This window comes from Macrosteles quadrilineatus, unplaced genomic scaffold (genome assembly GCF_028750875.1).
Source record: "Macrosteles quadrilineatus isolate MER2022 unplaced genomic scaffold, UCM_ALF_1.0 Scaffold_9__3_contigs__length_116548681, whole genome shotgun sequence".
Taxonomy (NCBI): Eukaryota; Metazoa; Arthropoda; class Insecta; order Hemiptera; family Cicadellidae; genus Macrosteles; species Macrosteles quadrilineatus.
The window spans coordinates 62,041,235-62,055,440 of NW_026542602.1; the positions used below are offsets into that span (position 1 = coordinate 62,041,235).

General features: G+C 37.3%; 1 protein-coding gene across 1 annotated transcript; it reads left to right on the forward strand.

Annotated features, from left to right (window-relative positions):
* The first annotated feature begins 281 nt into the window (after window positions 1-281).
* On the forward strand, window positions 282-9,826 carry LOC129002879 (prostatic acid phosphatase-like). Its single transcript, XM_054430989.1, has 8 exons — window positions 282-369; window positions 1,237-1,367; window positions 2,251-2,352; window positions 3,118-3,354; window positions 6,136-6,345; window positions 6,869-7,004; window positions 7,358-7,602; window positions 9,511-9,826. The coding sequence occupies exons 1-8, from the start codon at window positions 354-356 to the stop codon at window positions 9,778-9,780; spliced, it is 1,347 nt and encodes a 448-aa protein (XP_054286964.1). The 5' UTR covers window positions 282-353; the 3' UTR covers window positions 9,781-9,826.
* Window positions 9,827-14,206: the final 4,380 nt, after the last annotated feature.

Consider the following 14,206-nt stretch of genomic DNA (forward strand, 5'->3'; position numbering starts at 1 on the left):
TTTTTTTTTTTTTTTTAAAAAGCTTGTGAAAAATCAAAATAAATATTTTTATGAACGAATTGCTTTACCGATGAACTAGTAGATGCAACTTTTAATTTTACATTTCAAACAAATATTAGTTGAGCTAGAGTATAGTGTTTGCATTTTCTAAACATAAGTTTTTAAGCTGTATAACAGATAGTTTTTGTGAAAGTTTCGACATTCACATCTCTTAGTCGTTTTGTACACGTGGAATGAACACAAACTGCCAGCTACACAATTTTTCAACGAATTAATTGGCACTAAACTGTATGACGGATGGGTAAATTACTGTAAAACATCTGCATGACCAGAATACGCAGAGCTCCGCTAGCATGTACGCCAAACTGAGTGAGTAAAAATTTAAAAAACTCAATCTATTTGTTTAATTTACAAGAATTTCGTCTATAGATTATTCATTGAATAGTGGGTATTTTACTCAACTTGCAGAATCTCTTTCTTGCTTATAAGTTTTTAACATGACATAGCTTAAAGGCAGTTAATATTTCTAAACCTACTGGGTTGAACGGGGTTCGTTTTTCTAATATGATTTTAAAATCTTAGAGAATAATTTGTATATAAAAAAATACGTTAGGTTTATTTATAACAATAAAATATGGTAATTTATTTTGTGTTTATTAATTGTTAAGTACGCTGAGAGTGATTTTGAACTTATTAATTTATTTAGGTGTTATCTAAATATAAAACGTATATAAAAATATATATTGTTATAAATATATGAATCATTGTTATATATTCTTGTTGATTGTAGTATGATATCGAAAAAAATTTATGTAAGTCATTTTTTGTCAGTTCTTATCTCCATGTATGACATGTATTAAGTCTGAAATGTAGCGTTTTGCCATCTTTGTATGAACATGCAAAAATTGAGTTTTCCGTCAATAAATAAACAATATGTATACGAAAATACCAGTTGACTTTTTAAAGTTTTTTTGCAAGGTAACGGTCCAAACCCTGGTCTCAACCTTTTTCTTATTTAGCATAATTAATTGATAGATCTGGTAAAGATCTCTCAGAATCGAACCAGTGGCTTTCATATTTGAAGGTGAGCACTATAATCACTCTGCTGCCCAGACTAATTGCACCGTGTATATTGTTTCTTAGTGTTCCTGTTTCCAAACATGGAGAGCTGGGTTAGTTCAGACGCCCTAAAATATATCAATTGAAGAAACTTTTGATATCTGCATTGTGTTTCAGCTCTTGTTTTAGTTTGTCTTCTCGCCAGAGCTTCCCACCAAAAGGAATTCTTACCTAAGTTGCCAGCTCTGGACAACGCACATCTTGACTACTTGGGAAAAGCACCGGATGATCTGCAATATGCATTTATCGTAAGGGTTTTATATACCTAAGTTTTTCTCGGGGGTTTTAAGATAGTACCATGGCCTCCTCTGACAGGGCGCGGCGAGACAGAAGTGGCAACGTCGCGTACCCGTCCTACTGAAACAGCTGTTGCACTACAGGGGCCACGAGAGTCTGCAGTTAGCGGCAGCCAATAGAAAGACTGGACTAGCGCGACGTTGCCACATCACCCTAAAATTCAACGATAATTAAAATATCCTTAACAATATTTTCGTAGTCATGTGGTAAATAGGCTCCTCCCTCAACTTCAGACTCTCGTGTACCATACTGTAATTCAGACCGTACTGTTGGCCTAATTCAATAGCAAATAGTTTGTAGTTACTTCTAAAGATTGGGATTTTCTATGTAGACACGATTACACCTGAAATTACCAGCATTGTAAGATAGAAACAATTTTAAGGTCATTTTCGTCCGGCTTGTCTAGAGAATTTTTTGTTCTCATGGTTTGTTTCTTGTTATTTGACAAGAAACATACCGTATATAAAATAAAATATGTGACTCTTATAAATTGGAAATGTTTTATGGTACCAAAACAAAGCGCCAGTAATACAATACAGTATATCTTTATGGTACATATCAATCGTCATTAGCGCAGCCAAGGTCTCTAACAACACAGATCAGCTTGAGGTTAAAAAGAGGGTATTGTACTATATAAAATAAATTTTAGTAAATAAAGCCTCAAGTAAGGTGATCGACCGAGCACCAAATCATACATTTAATCTTAAAACATCCTTCTAGTGTCCGAAATTGTCACTAAAAACATGAGTAGGTACTAGTATCTTTATTGTTTTTTTTCGAATTTGTCTTTGACATACTGTATAGCTGATAGCTACAACAATCCTTTACTTTCAGATTTTTAGACACGGAATAAGAAGTCCGTTCAGTGCCGACATTTATCCTTCAGAAGATGAATACGCACATCAATGGCCGGATGGAAAACAACAGCTAACTCAGGTACTGAATTATTTACAATGTAAAAATAAAAATAACAAAATTTCTTTCTTACTTTCACGTCCTAGGAAGATATATTCTAGCTCTAGGTTGTTTCGCACAATTACAGAGTAGGCATAGAAATTCACTTCATTGTCACTTTCAAATCCATTTTTGATTGGTGGTATTAGAACCCAGGACCTCAGGGAACGAAGTGTATCACTAGACCAGCTCCCAACCAAGTTCAATTGGATAGAGGCAGATTATATAGAGGCAGCGTAAAAACATATATTACTTTTATTACTACATTTTCCCCTGATTTCCCCCCAAACCGCGAGTTGACTTATTGCAAAAAAACTGTCAAAAAACTGTTAACTCATCACTTTTGAAGATACATGAACCCAGTCAGTGTACAATTTAGTGTTGTATTTGTATAAGTAGTTACATTTGTGAACAATTTATTTTTTCATTAACTTTTATTGAGGTTTTGTTCCTTAGTATGTCTTATATATTGTAATAGATTCTCGACTTTAAAAAATCTGGTAAGGATATTCATTCACAGCTTGTTTTTTTATGTGCGATGTAATTCCTAATAATAATAATTGAATTCCTAACAGTTCACAATTGCATAACCTGTATGTGTTGAACGAAATGTATTGAAATCTTTTTGTGTATTTGCCCCCACTAATGCCATACATCCTAAAATCCCAAAAAAACTTCAGTTGATAGGGTTGCCGGAATTGTACCCCTGGAATTAGTTGATGCTAGAAATTTCTACTTTCATTTCAGCTCGGCAAAAAGCTGATGGAACGGGTTGGACGCAGTCTGAAGACCAGGTACAAACGTCTGATCCCGGAGTTCCACAAGGACTACGTTGAAGTAACTGCTACCAAAAGTCCCAGGGCAAAGCAGTCTGCCGTGCGAGTGGTAGAAGGGATGTACCCGACGCCAGATAACGTAAAGGATATAACGAAAACCTGGGTTAAGGAGGAAGAAATGAAAGTGTTTGAAGCTGACAATTACGAGGTTTGAGTTTTACTATATTTTTTGCTGTCCCAGTTTTAAGAACTTTTAATATTAGATTTGCCTTCGTCGCTGGGTTCTTGTGCGATCAACCCGACCACAATACTTGTAACCACTTATGTGCAACTATTTCTGTAGATATATACTGTATAGTTAGTGGTAAGACTAAGGAATCACAAGACCCCTGAAGATCCCACACAGGTGAAATCATCGGTTGAAACCATCTTACTCACAAGAACAGAATAGTACATTATTTATTAAGTTTTACTTAGGCGGGTTAAGATATTATAAGTGGGGAAGTGAGCTCTTCAATCAATTAGAGTCCCATGCCCCTCTTGAAATAAAGTTACACTCGCTTGGCTGTACTAGAAAGGTAAAAGAGTGAAAGAGATATAAGACTGCTAAGGTGTAACTAAAAGTATTATTGATGAGGATAAATTATGAAAAAGAAAACTTACTAAGGGTGGAAACACTAAATAAGAGATTTGTATGATATTTAAAAAAGATTAAGTTACATAAAAGTAGAAGAATCAAAGATTGAGGTAAATTAACAAAATTCATATGACTTAAGCCTAAGGAGACCAACTTCGGATTTTTCGGCAGTTAGTATTTTTTGCTAAAAAGACGAACTTTCGATATATCGGCAGTTTAAATAAACGATAATCTAAAAAAATATAAAATTAAAAACAATCTACTACAGCATGCAAGAAATGTTAATGAGGGCTGCTATTACAGAATACAGAATACAGAATACAGAGTACTTTATTCATGAGCATCAAGCACAGAATGGTGTCAATACATTTTTTTTTTTTTTTTACATGAGAAGATTTTTAGTGTAACCGTAGATGGGGTCTTGCACGGGCCGTAAACTCCTCAAGGCTGTAGATTGGGTAGTCAGCAAGCCAATTCCGAATTCGCCTTCTCAACGTTGTAGGTGAGCCCTCTTTGACAATCTGGGGAAGAAGGTTGAAGAACCTCGCTCCAGCATACGAAGGCTTCTTCGAGAAGAGTGATGTTCTGTGGGAGGGCAGATGGAAGTCCTCGTTGTGCCTCGTATCATAACTGTGGAAGGCAACATGCTTCGACGAAGAGACCTTAATTGTGTAGGAAATTGCCTCCAAGATGTAGATCGAGACTGCGGTGAGTATGCGTAAGCTACGGAAGGTTTCTCTGCAGCTTTCTCTTGGTTGAAGACCGACCATTATTCGCATTGCTTCTTTCTGGAGCACCAAAACTCGATCCAGGTTTTCTTGTGATGATCCACCCCAAAAGATGATCCCGTACTTGAGGTGGGATTCAAACAAAGCATGGTAGCATGTTCGTATAGTTTCGGAGGTACTGACGGATCGAACCCTCCTTAAAGCAAATTTCGCAGAGCTTAGTTTTAGGCAGAGTGCGTCAACGTGTTGATTCCAAGTAAGTTTTTGGTCTAAAACGACTCCCAAATGCTTGGTAAAAGTGCAAGTTTGGATGTTAGGAGGGCCAGAGACTTGGTTTTGTAGTCTTCCTATGATGAGCTGGGTAGTTTTATCTTCGTTGAAGACCAAATCATTGTTATCACAGTAGTCCTGAGCCAGGTTTAGGGCGATGAAACTATCCACTTCTAATTCTTCTGCTGTCTTCTTGCAGGTCAACAGGACGGTGTCGTCAGCAAACATTACCGCTTTACAGAACGTATTAACATGGCTTGGGAAATCAGCCATAAACAAGGCGAAAAGCACCGGTCCCAAGACCGAGCCTTGTGGAACACCTCTATTTATTTTTAGCGGTTTGGATTGAACTGCTGTTGTTGTTCCATCGATGGTTTGTCTCAGCTCCACGATCTGTGCTCGGCCGCTTAAGTAACTTGAAAACCAGTTGATTGCTGTTCCTGCAATGCCGAGAAGTTCCAGCTTGCTCAGTATCAAGCTGTGGTCAAGGCAGTCGAATGCTTTGCTTAGGTCAAGGTAGGTGCTAATGGTTGTGTTTCCAGCATCCAAGTTGTCAATGATGTGCTCAATAATTTCCCCGAGAGCAGTCACTGTTGAGCGACCTGGGATGAATCCATGCTGCTCGCTGAGCTTGATGTCATTTTGATGAAGATGATCCCGAAGTCTATTCAACACAACTCTCTCCAAGACTTTAGAGAATGTAGAGACGAGTGAAATCGGCCTATAGTTCTTGATTTCATCCTTATTTCCTTTTTTGTAGAGTGGGTAGACTTTAGAGATTTTCATCTTTGATGGAAACACACCTTGAGCTAGTGAATTGTTGATCAGGGCAGCTAAGGGAGTGAGAAGTTCCTTCTCGCAGAATTTCATGATTCTTGATGAGATGTCATCCACTCCTGCTGAAGAAGACTATTCAAAGGTTATAGCATTTTTTTCCCAAAAAAATTGCAGAAACTTTTCAAGGTACCCCGTCCTACGCAGCGCGACATATACTTTAGGGTTGGACTCTAAAGGTTTAAATTTTACATCTTTATAAATTAAGCTATATTTTTTACATACTGTTACAAACAATGGTCCTTCGAATCACATACACCCACTCGCACTCCCAAACCTTCTTCAGCTCGTGGTCTTCTCTCATTTTCTTCTCAGGTCCACGGACCTCAAAAAACTGGTATTTGTTACAATTTGAAATCTTTGTATGAAACATGACTGTAAAGAACAACGATTATAAATTGGGTGAGTACACTGGCTTACCTTTTAATTACATAGGTCATAGGTCTTTCAACCATACAATAATTTAAGTTGAATGTAATAGGATAACTTTTGATTTTCAACCTTGAAATTCACGTTTCAGATTTTTGACGACGTCGAGGGCCACAAAAGCTGCAGACGTTACACTCTCATCAAAAATGAAATAATAAAAGAAGAGATGAAGAAACTGTCGTACGGCAAATCACGTCTTATCAAGGCCCTCAACAAACTGATGTCGTTGAATAAAGTACCTGCCACACCTATCAAAACACTGGATGAGTTTTTCAACGTGTGGGACGCTTATGAAATGACGGTGTGTGTTTATTCTCTTCAAGTAGAATAAGCAGACATTTTAGGAATATGCATCATTAGAAATGCGATATCACTCTAGTAGATTCATCAAAGTGTTTTTAAAAGAAGACTACTGCGTGAATGGTGGTTTTTTTTTACCATTGCCTCTGCTTCAAAAAACAAATTAAGATCAAGGGGTTGTGAATTTGTATCACAGAAAAGTTCTCAATAACGTACGAATATTTATGTCTCGAAAAATAACTAGCTCTAAGTTCAGTAGTTAGTGAGACTGAGTAAAAGGCCTTTCTTTGAAAAAGAGTCAATGCTAATACGTATCTTTGGGTTTAGCAAACATTTCAAACCAAGTTAATCACAAAACAGTATAGAAGCACATTGGGAGATTTTTCTAAAGAAAAGTAATATTTTATTTGTGTTGTTCTCATTCAACCCAACATCGCCAAAGTGGTCACTTAACAAGACCTAATAAAATGTATAAGAAAACAAACACTTTCAAATATACTATCCTTGATGTTTTTGTTTTTCAGTATTTCAACGGAAAGAAAGTGCCTGTTTGGGTAGCTCCAATGCTGGAATCTTTGACCGATATCGCTCAATACAGACTGTGGATGAGAATGCACGGAAAAACGGACAACGGAGATTCCATTCTTCAGTACTATACTGGTACTTTGTAACAAGTTTAATCCATTTTAGCCTGTTGCCCTCCCAGAAACTAGTCCCTTTTAAAGTGGTCATTGAAATATTTCCTTGTCAAGATTGGAGAACCTTAATTCCAAGTTTCATCGTTAACTGAAATTTTCTTGATCGTATCCCACAAGTTATAGTTCGGTGAAAAATTTTCACTCGCCCGAATTAACTTCAACCGGTCTTCTATATTCTTGAAAGATATATTTTGACAGTAATCCTTTTTGTTGATCACTCATTTTATGGGTACACCATAAGTTGAGAGTACAACACATCTTACAATATCATTCCAGATATTATATATATGTAGTCTACAACTTCAACTTTTTCAGGCCCGCTGTTAAACCAGATAGCGCTGGAGGCGGTGCATGCTGAAGAGAAATGCAAGCGATTGGTGTTGGAAAGGAAAAGAGGCGAAGACCGTAAGACTGCCAACAAATGCGCTAGTATTCATCTTCATGGCTCACACGATCTGACGGTAGGAGCGTTGATGTGGGCGTTGGTGGAAGACACTGAATTCATCGCAAAACCTGGTGACACGCTGATTATAGAAATCGACAGCGAAAGCAAAATCAAGGTAAGAGTAATAGAAAATTAGGAATTGAGTAGGCCTATTTAAAGGTTCTCCGAGTTCAGGATAGTATTTTTGTTTTTTGATGGTTCGAAACTATTGATTATTGTTGCCCCTATAAAAAAGTAATTTCTGGCCATATATGGCCATATCAAAATTCCATATATGGTTTCATAAAGCCATATATGTTTTTTTATGGACATATATGGAAGCAGATATGGCCAGATGTGGTTGTATCCATATATGGTGGTGTCCATATATGGTCATATATGTAGTCTATATATGGAATTATTGGCCATATATGGCCATACATGTTTTCTATATATGAAATGATTGTCCATATATGGCCATACATGTTTTCTATATATGAAATTATTGCCCATATATGGCCATAAATATCCTCCATATATGGAATCATGGTCTTTATATGGCCATATATGACTCCCAGGTATGGAATTAAATTACTCATATACGGAATAATAATTTTCCATTTATGCTCATGTATAAATGAGTTTTTGACAATAACTGGAATTATTATAAGGAATAGTTGCCACATTTGGATTTTGTAACTGGACTCCCAAACACTTCTTATAATATATATAATACTATAAATCTTAAAGTTTGTGAGTTTGTGTATTTTCTTGTTGCTCTCGGAAGCACAAACTACTGAACTGATTGAGTTGAAATGTGGTACAGTGGGGGGCAGATAATATAGGCATTTCTCATTTAAAGTAATTAGTAGTAAAGTAATAAAGTATCCAGATTTGAACCCAGATGACAAAATCCTGTACATACATCTATTGTACAATTTTACTATAACGCAACAAAATCTTAAAACTGACGTATAATTTTAAAATTGTAAGTGTAGTAGGCCTAAATAAAGAGAATATTATATTAATAATTAATTTATTGTACCTTTGCTATCAAACAGCTGCAAATATCTATGTCACGTAGTTAGGCTATATTAATAATAAAATTCTTCAAATGACATAAAATGTCTAAGAAAATCTTGTTTTACGAGACCAAATACAGCTTCTCTTATTCGTAATGGGTTTTGTAAAGACATCTGGTATGAAGAGGTTGTGGTGTAGTGGTCAAAGGGGTGGACTCCCACGCTGGAGTCCCGGGTTCAAATCCCAGTCGGCTACTTGAAAATTTTGTTTTGAAATTTTCAAATTAAAATTTTTTATTATGGTTTTAATGCATAGTTTATAAGATTTAATGTGAAAATATGTTTAATTGTAATTTTTTTTATTTATTTATATATTTTTTATTAAAAAATTTCCATATATGGGGGATTCCATATATGATCATATCTGGTTATATTTGGTCCAAAACCAAATATAACCAGATAAAAAAAATTTTATATGGCCATATATAAACTTTTTCATAAGGGTGGGCTTTAGAATTATCCTGAATAATAGAAAAACTCATCTTAGACTCCCTAGAAGCTAAAGAATATTTCATTCTATACTCACATTACGTTTATATTCTGCTTAAAATACGCTTGAAGTCATTTCTCGCGGGTACGGGCTACTACAATGTCCGCGCATTTCTCGCTGACGGACAGCCTTCATGAATTGTACTTTAAATTTACATTTAACATGTTAGTTGATAGTTAGTCCTAGTAAAGTTGACTTGGCTAATGCATATGTATAAAGTTAATCTAGCCAAATGAATGAGTTAATCCATTGATCCAAATCAATCTAAAATGAGAAGAAGCAAACTTTCCAAAGCCAGTAGAAAACTAAAAAGCAGCTTTCTTCTCTAGGGGAAATTCCCCGTGAAATTACAGAATTTAAATGGCAAACAATACCAAGTGATATATTTTATCAGATTAATCGCTAGTAGGCCTACTACATGACTCATGTAATCATTAGTATTTCCTAAAGTCAACACGACAATGTGTTGCAGGCCTACCTCTACTCACCATTGACCCCACTGCCGTTGAAGAATTTCAAGCAGCTGTCATTGAAAAATGTTTGCAAGAAAAAGTCTTGCGGCCTGTTTAATTTCATTGAAGTAATGAAGCAACGTGGGCTTATGTATTCGAAGGAGGCATGGGAAGAACAGTGCAGCAAAGAAGTGTTGACCACAGACAAACTCAAGTGGAGGGATCGCAAATCCAACTTCGTCATTTGGGTCCTCAAGCGAATCTTCTTCTTGTATTTCATGTTTGGCTAAACAAGATGGTTGTACGAGTACGGTACGAAATAAATGTGAAACATGATTTAAATAGCTTATTTACCGAGTGCGCATTTAGTTTAGTCTGTTCAAAAACGTCTTGAGTCTTTGATGCTGCGTTGCATTACGTTGCCTTGTTTGAAATCGCCTATATGAAATCAAACGATTGAAAGTAGTCCAGCCTCGAAATAGGTGCGCTGTAATGGTATTATAAGATATCACTTACTTGAAATAATTCTTTAAGAATGGAGAAAACTGAAATTAAGCTAGCCTCGTTGACAGCGTTTCCAAATTAGTAGATTTTGAATATGCCCCGTTAATATTGATGATGAAACTGTCACGGGATTTGAAAAAAAATGTTGATAGTACCAAGTTTCAATTTTGTAGCTTGATAAACCTGGTCATTGGCTTATGAGCAAGCCTACATTCTGTAATCATGATGTTGGAATCGAACTGTTTTGCCCTCCAAATCGATAAACTGAGTGTACGCTGTACCACCTTAATGATGACTTTGACATCATTTTACTTTTGATTGACCATTCGTCAGCATTGGCTACTGACTCCCTGAGGGTATCTTCAGGTGGTGTAAAATGTTCGACTAATTTAAAGTGCTAGCTTGTGAGTCATTAGTCACACTTTTACCTAAATATAAGTTCATCACCAAGATTTCATTAACTTCTTAGTTCTTTGCCTGCACACCGGCCTACAGTAATGTTCACATAGCAAGTAGGTTCAAAGAGCTTCCCACTGCCTGTCCTCAGTGTAATGGGAAATCAACGTTTCTACTCAACTCCAGAAAGACTAAGGACAGGTTACCGATCACGTGACGATGGCCGCCAATCGTGCTTACCAACAGCAGCCGGCAATTTGAATAATCTGCGTCCGCCTTAATAAACGTTCACATTGTCTGTTTCGAAAGGGTTTTTTGTGGCGCTACCGTGTCCGTAGATTATCGAGCCCAAAACACTTAATTCCCACTTGCGACTGCAGACGTACAATTGCCGGGAATTATAATAAACATAAAGACTGTGGGCCACTGGAGTTGTTTTATGTAAAAACCGTGACCCGTCGCGATCCGGCCGCGATAATGCGACCGATGATACCAAATTACAGCCTCGGCTAATAAAGGGCTCCCTTTTGTTCTGGGTCCACGGCGTCGGCGTTTCCTGTTACCATTACCGGAGCCCAGTTAGTAATTGAATTAAGCCAATAAACGCAGGTGAACTACAGGTGCATGGACCAGCGTTGATTATAGGTAGTGAGAATTTACATACGGACTGTGAGAAACTAGTAAATATATAGACGCGGATGAAGTGTTTAATGTGTAAGATAATTTTGAAGCAGGATAGGATGCTGTGTTATCTTTCTCGAGTGGGGGCTTGCTGGCTTGCAAAGTAATTTTTAATGTTGTTCAGCACAGACAACGTGTGAACGAGACGTAAAACACGACAATTTTACGTTTATCTTGTCTTGTCGGTTTCCAACATCCCCCTAAGGTGTAAAACAGCAACTTATTATATTCCGTAACTATTTTTCGCAAGACCGTTGGACGCGCCACGACCAATGCGACAAAGGGGGCCAGGTGACCAATGGGGACACAGTCGACTCGACGCAGGTGACACTTCTCATTGGCCGGGACTTGGACCAATGGGGAGCGAGTGTCATTGCGACCGTGGTGACATTGCGACACGCGCAGACTCGCGACAAAATCCATACCTGGCGACATTCGCCAATCTGGCTGCAAAATAACCCGGACCACCCACACTTCCACCCAACACCAGACCGCAGTCGAGTGGGACTGCACGCAAAACTGTGTGGTCGTCAAAAAATCTGTAAAAATAAATTGTAATTAGCCATTTAGAATTAAAAATCAACACATTAAAAAGTAACCAACTAGTTTAGAAATTAAAAAAAAACATTGCTAAGAGATTAACTGAAATGCTTGCTTCCTTTCCATCTGTGAAAGGCAACTGTGAGGCTATGGTATTGACTTTCATTTTGCGTTTCCAATGCATGTCTTTCTGGTATAACGATCACAGGTATATATATATATATATATATGAAGTTAATTTATTCATTTATTCATCCCAACGGTTTCTCCATTTAATACAGTTTTGACTAAACAAAATTAACAAGTTGGCAGAGATAACAATAATATTATTAGCTAACAATTAAATATCAACATATATACTGTACTGTACTTAGTAATAATGGTAACAAATGATGAACAAAAACAGTAACAAGCAACGATAGCAGCAATACCAACAAAATGGACTATGGTGATAACGATAACAAATGATAAACTATGCATTAGCTTTAACAACAGACTTTAAGTTAGCTATAACAATACAAGAATGACTAGCAAGACATTTTGTGGGTGGGTGTGTGCATGTATGACACCCTGCTGAATCACTAACTTTCATGTGTAACTCTTTAAAGGTAACACCTAGCTTGCACTACATCTATTTGAGGTAACACCAGACGGGGATGGTAACATTGGCTGGGTGAGCGCTCACCTAACAATCAAGAGGTCACCGGTTCGATCATGATATAAGTCAGTAGCTTTTTGATGGTTCAAACTTACCCAGATATATTCCTAATCATTGGGCTATAAATAAATTATCCTGGCTAATGAAACAGCTGATCTTAGTAACAACGCTACACAGATCATGTCACACCATTCTACACTCATCTCACTCATATTTGGGTTAGATACGCACCTAGGTAGCGTCCCCATATCAGTGATTGATAATTGCTCAAGTGAACCTATACACAAATGTTCAAGTGAGTTTACCATGTATTTCTTTCCCAACGAAAAACTATAGTTATTATCTATGCATCAAAATCATTATGGAGAGCCCAGTGAAACCATCAGTAGAGTAGAAATATTTCAATGACAAAAATAACGTGGAGCTCGAACCAGTGTTTCCTCTAGGTCACCACACACCACACATACACGACACATACACGACACACACACGCACACACACGACGGTCCAATAGGTCCAGTTTTCTCGTGCGTGATCTCACTCACCAGTTTCGAAGAAGTATCGTGCCCGATCTCCCACCAATTATCTTCAACGTGGGAAACAGAGGCCATTGATGATTATTTACATTCGTCAGCTGAGCTGGACCCATTATTGGATCAGCTGATCTCTTATGTCATTGCAAGGAGATGGGTTTTAGTCATTCATATTGTTTTTGTGTAGCTGGGTTTTATTGACGAGTGTTTGGTAATCAAAAGGCTGCTAGTTCAATCCCGGGAAAGTCAGAAGCATTGATAGATCGAAACTGGACCCTACTGTTCTTGAGAATTAAGCGTTTATAAGTTTCTTGCTAAAATCGGCTGGCCTTAGACAGTAAGCTACATGAGGAATCTTTGAGTCTACACTCATCCTTCACCCATATTTGCGTAAAGTACGCCCAGTTGGTTCCGCATCCCAAAACTATCAGTGGCTCAACTGAACTTTTTTTCAAGTTCTTTTTCATATTCAAACTGGCGTAAACTTTAACATGGAAAAATTAACTTTGACGTTATGGCAGTGTTACTAAGTTATATTAAAAAATATGTCGAACTAAAAGTAAGAGAATTGTGACCATTTTTTCTTTCTTTCTTTCTACGCCAGTGGCATTTCACGAGAGAGCCACTAGAGAATAAATGTTTAGTGGATGTGCCGGGGATTGAACCCTCGTCCCTTCCGCACCGAAGTCCGAGACTCTAACCACTAGGCTAGCAACACAACGAAGAACCACCCACCATTGAACATTCTCCAATCCAGAGGTCAAAGACACCATCAAAATTCATATATATATATATATATGTGTCCATTTATTTATTTATTTATTCCAACGGGTTCTCCATTAAAACACTTCTACTATTAACACATTAATACTATTAACATTTCACTAAAAATGCGCCTTAATAATTTTTTGAAAGGCAAAGGTAATGGAAAATTCTCTTAATCTGCAGGTTTGCTGCAGCAGGGGGCTCTTCTTACCAGAATTCTCTGCATCTTACGTGAAGTTTCCCACATTTCCACTCATGCCTTTTAAATGTAAACGTGTCTTCATGAGGCATTTCAATTTATTTATTTATTCAATTATCAATTATCAATTATTTAAGATGGGGACGCCACTATGTGCGTATTTTAACCCAAATATGAGTGAAGGATGAGTGTAGGATGAGTGGCGCGATCTTGTAGTCTTGTTAGTGACTAAGGCCGACATGTTCCTTAGACACAGCTGTTAATTAATAGCCCATACAGCTAATGGCAACTAAGGGACCTACAGTTTATAGTGGAATCCGAACCACATTTTTCCTTGTAATTTACGAATTGGTCTAATTATCAGGATAGTACTGCGGATAGTCGTAGTACTCACTAGTGCGGACGTTAATCCACACCAGTGAGCATCGCATCCACAGTGC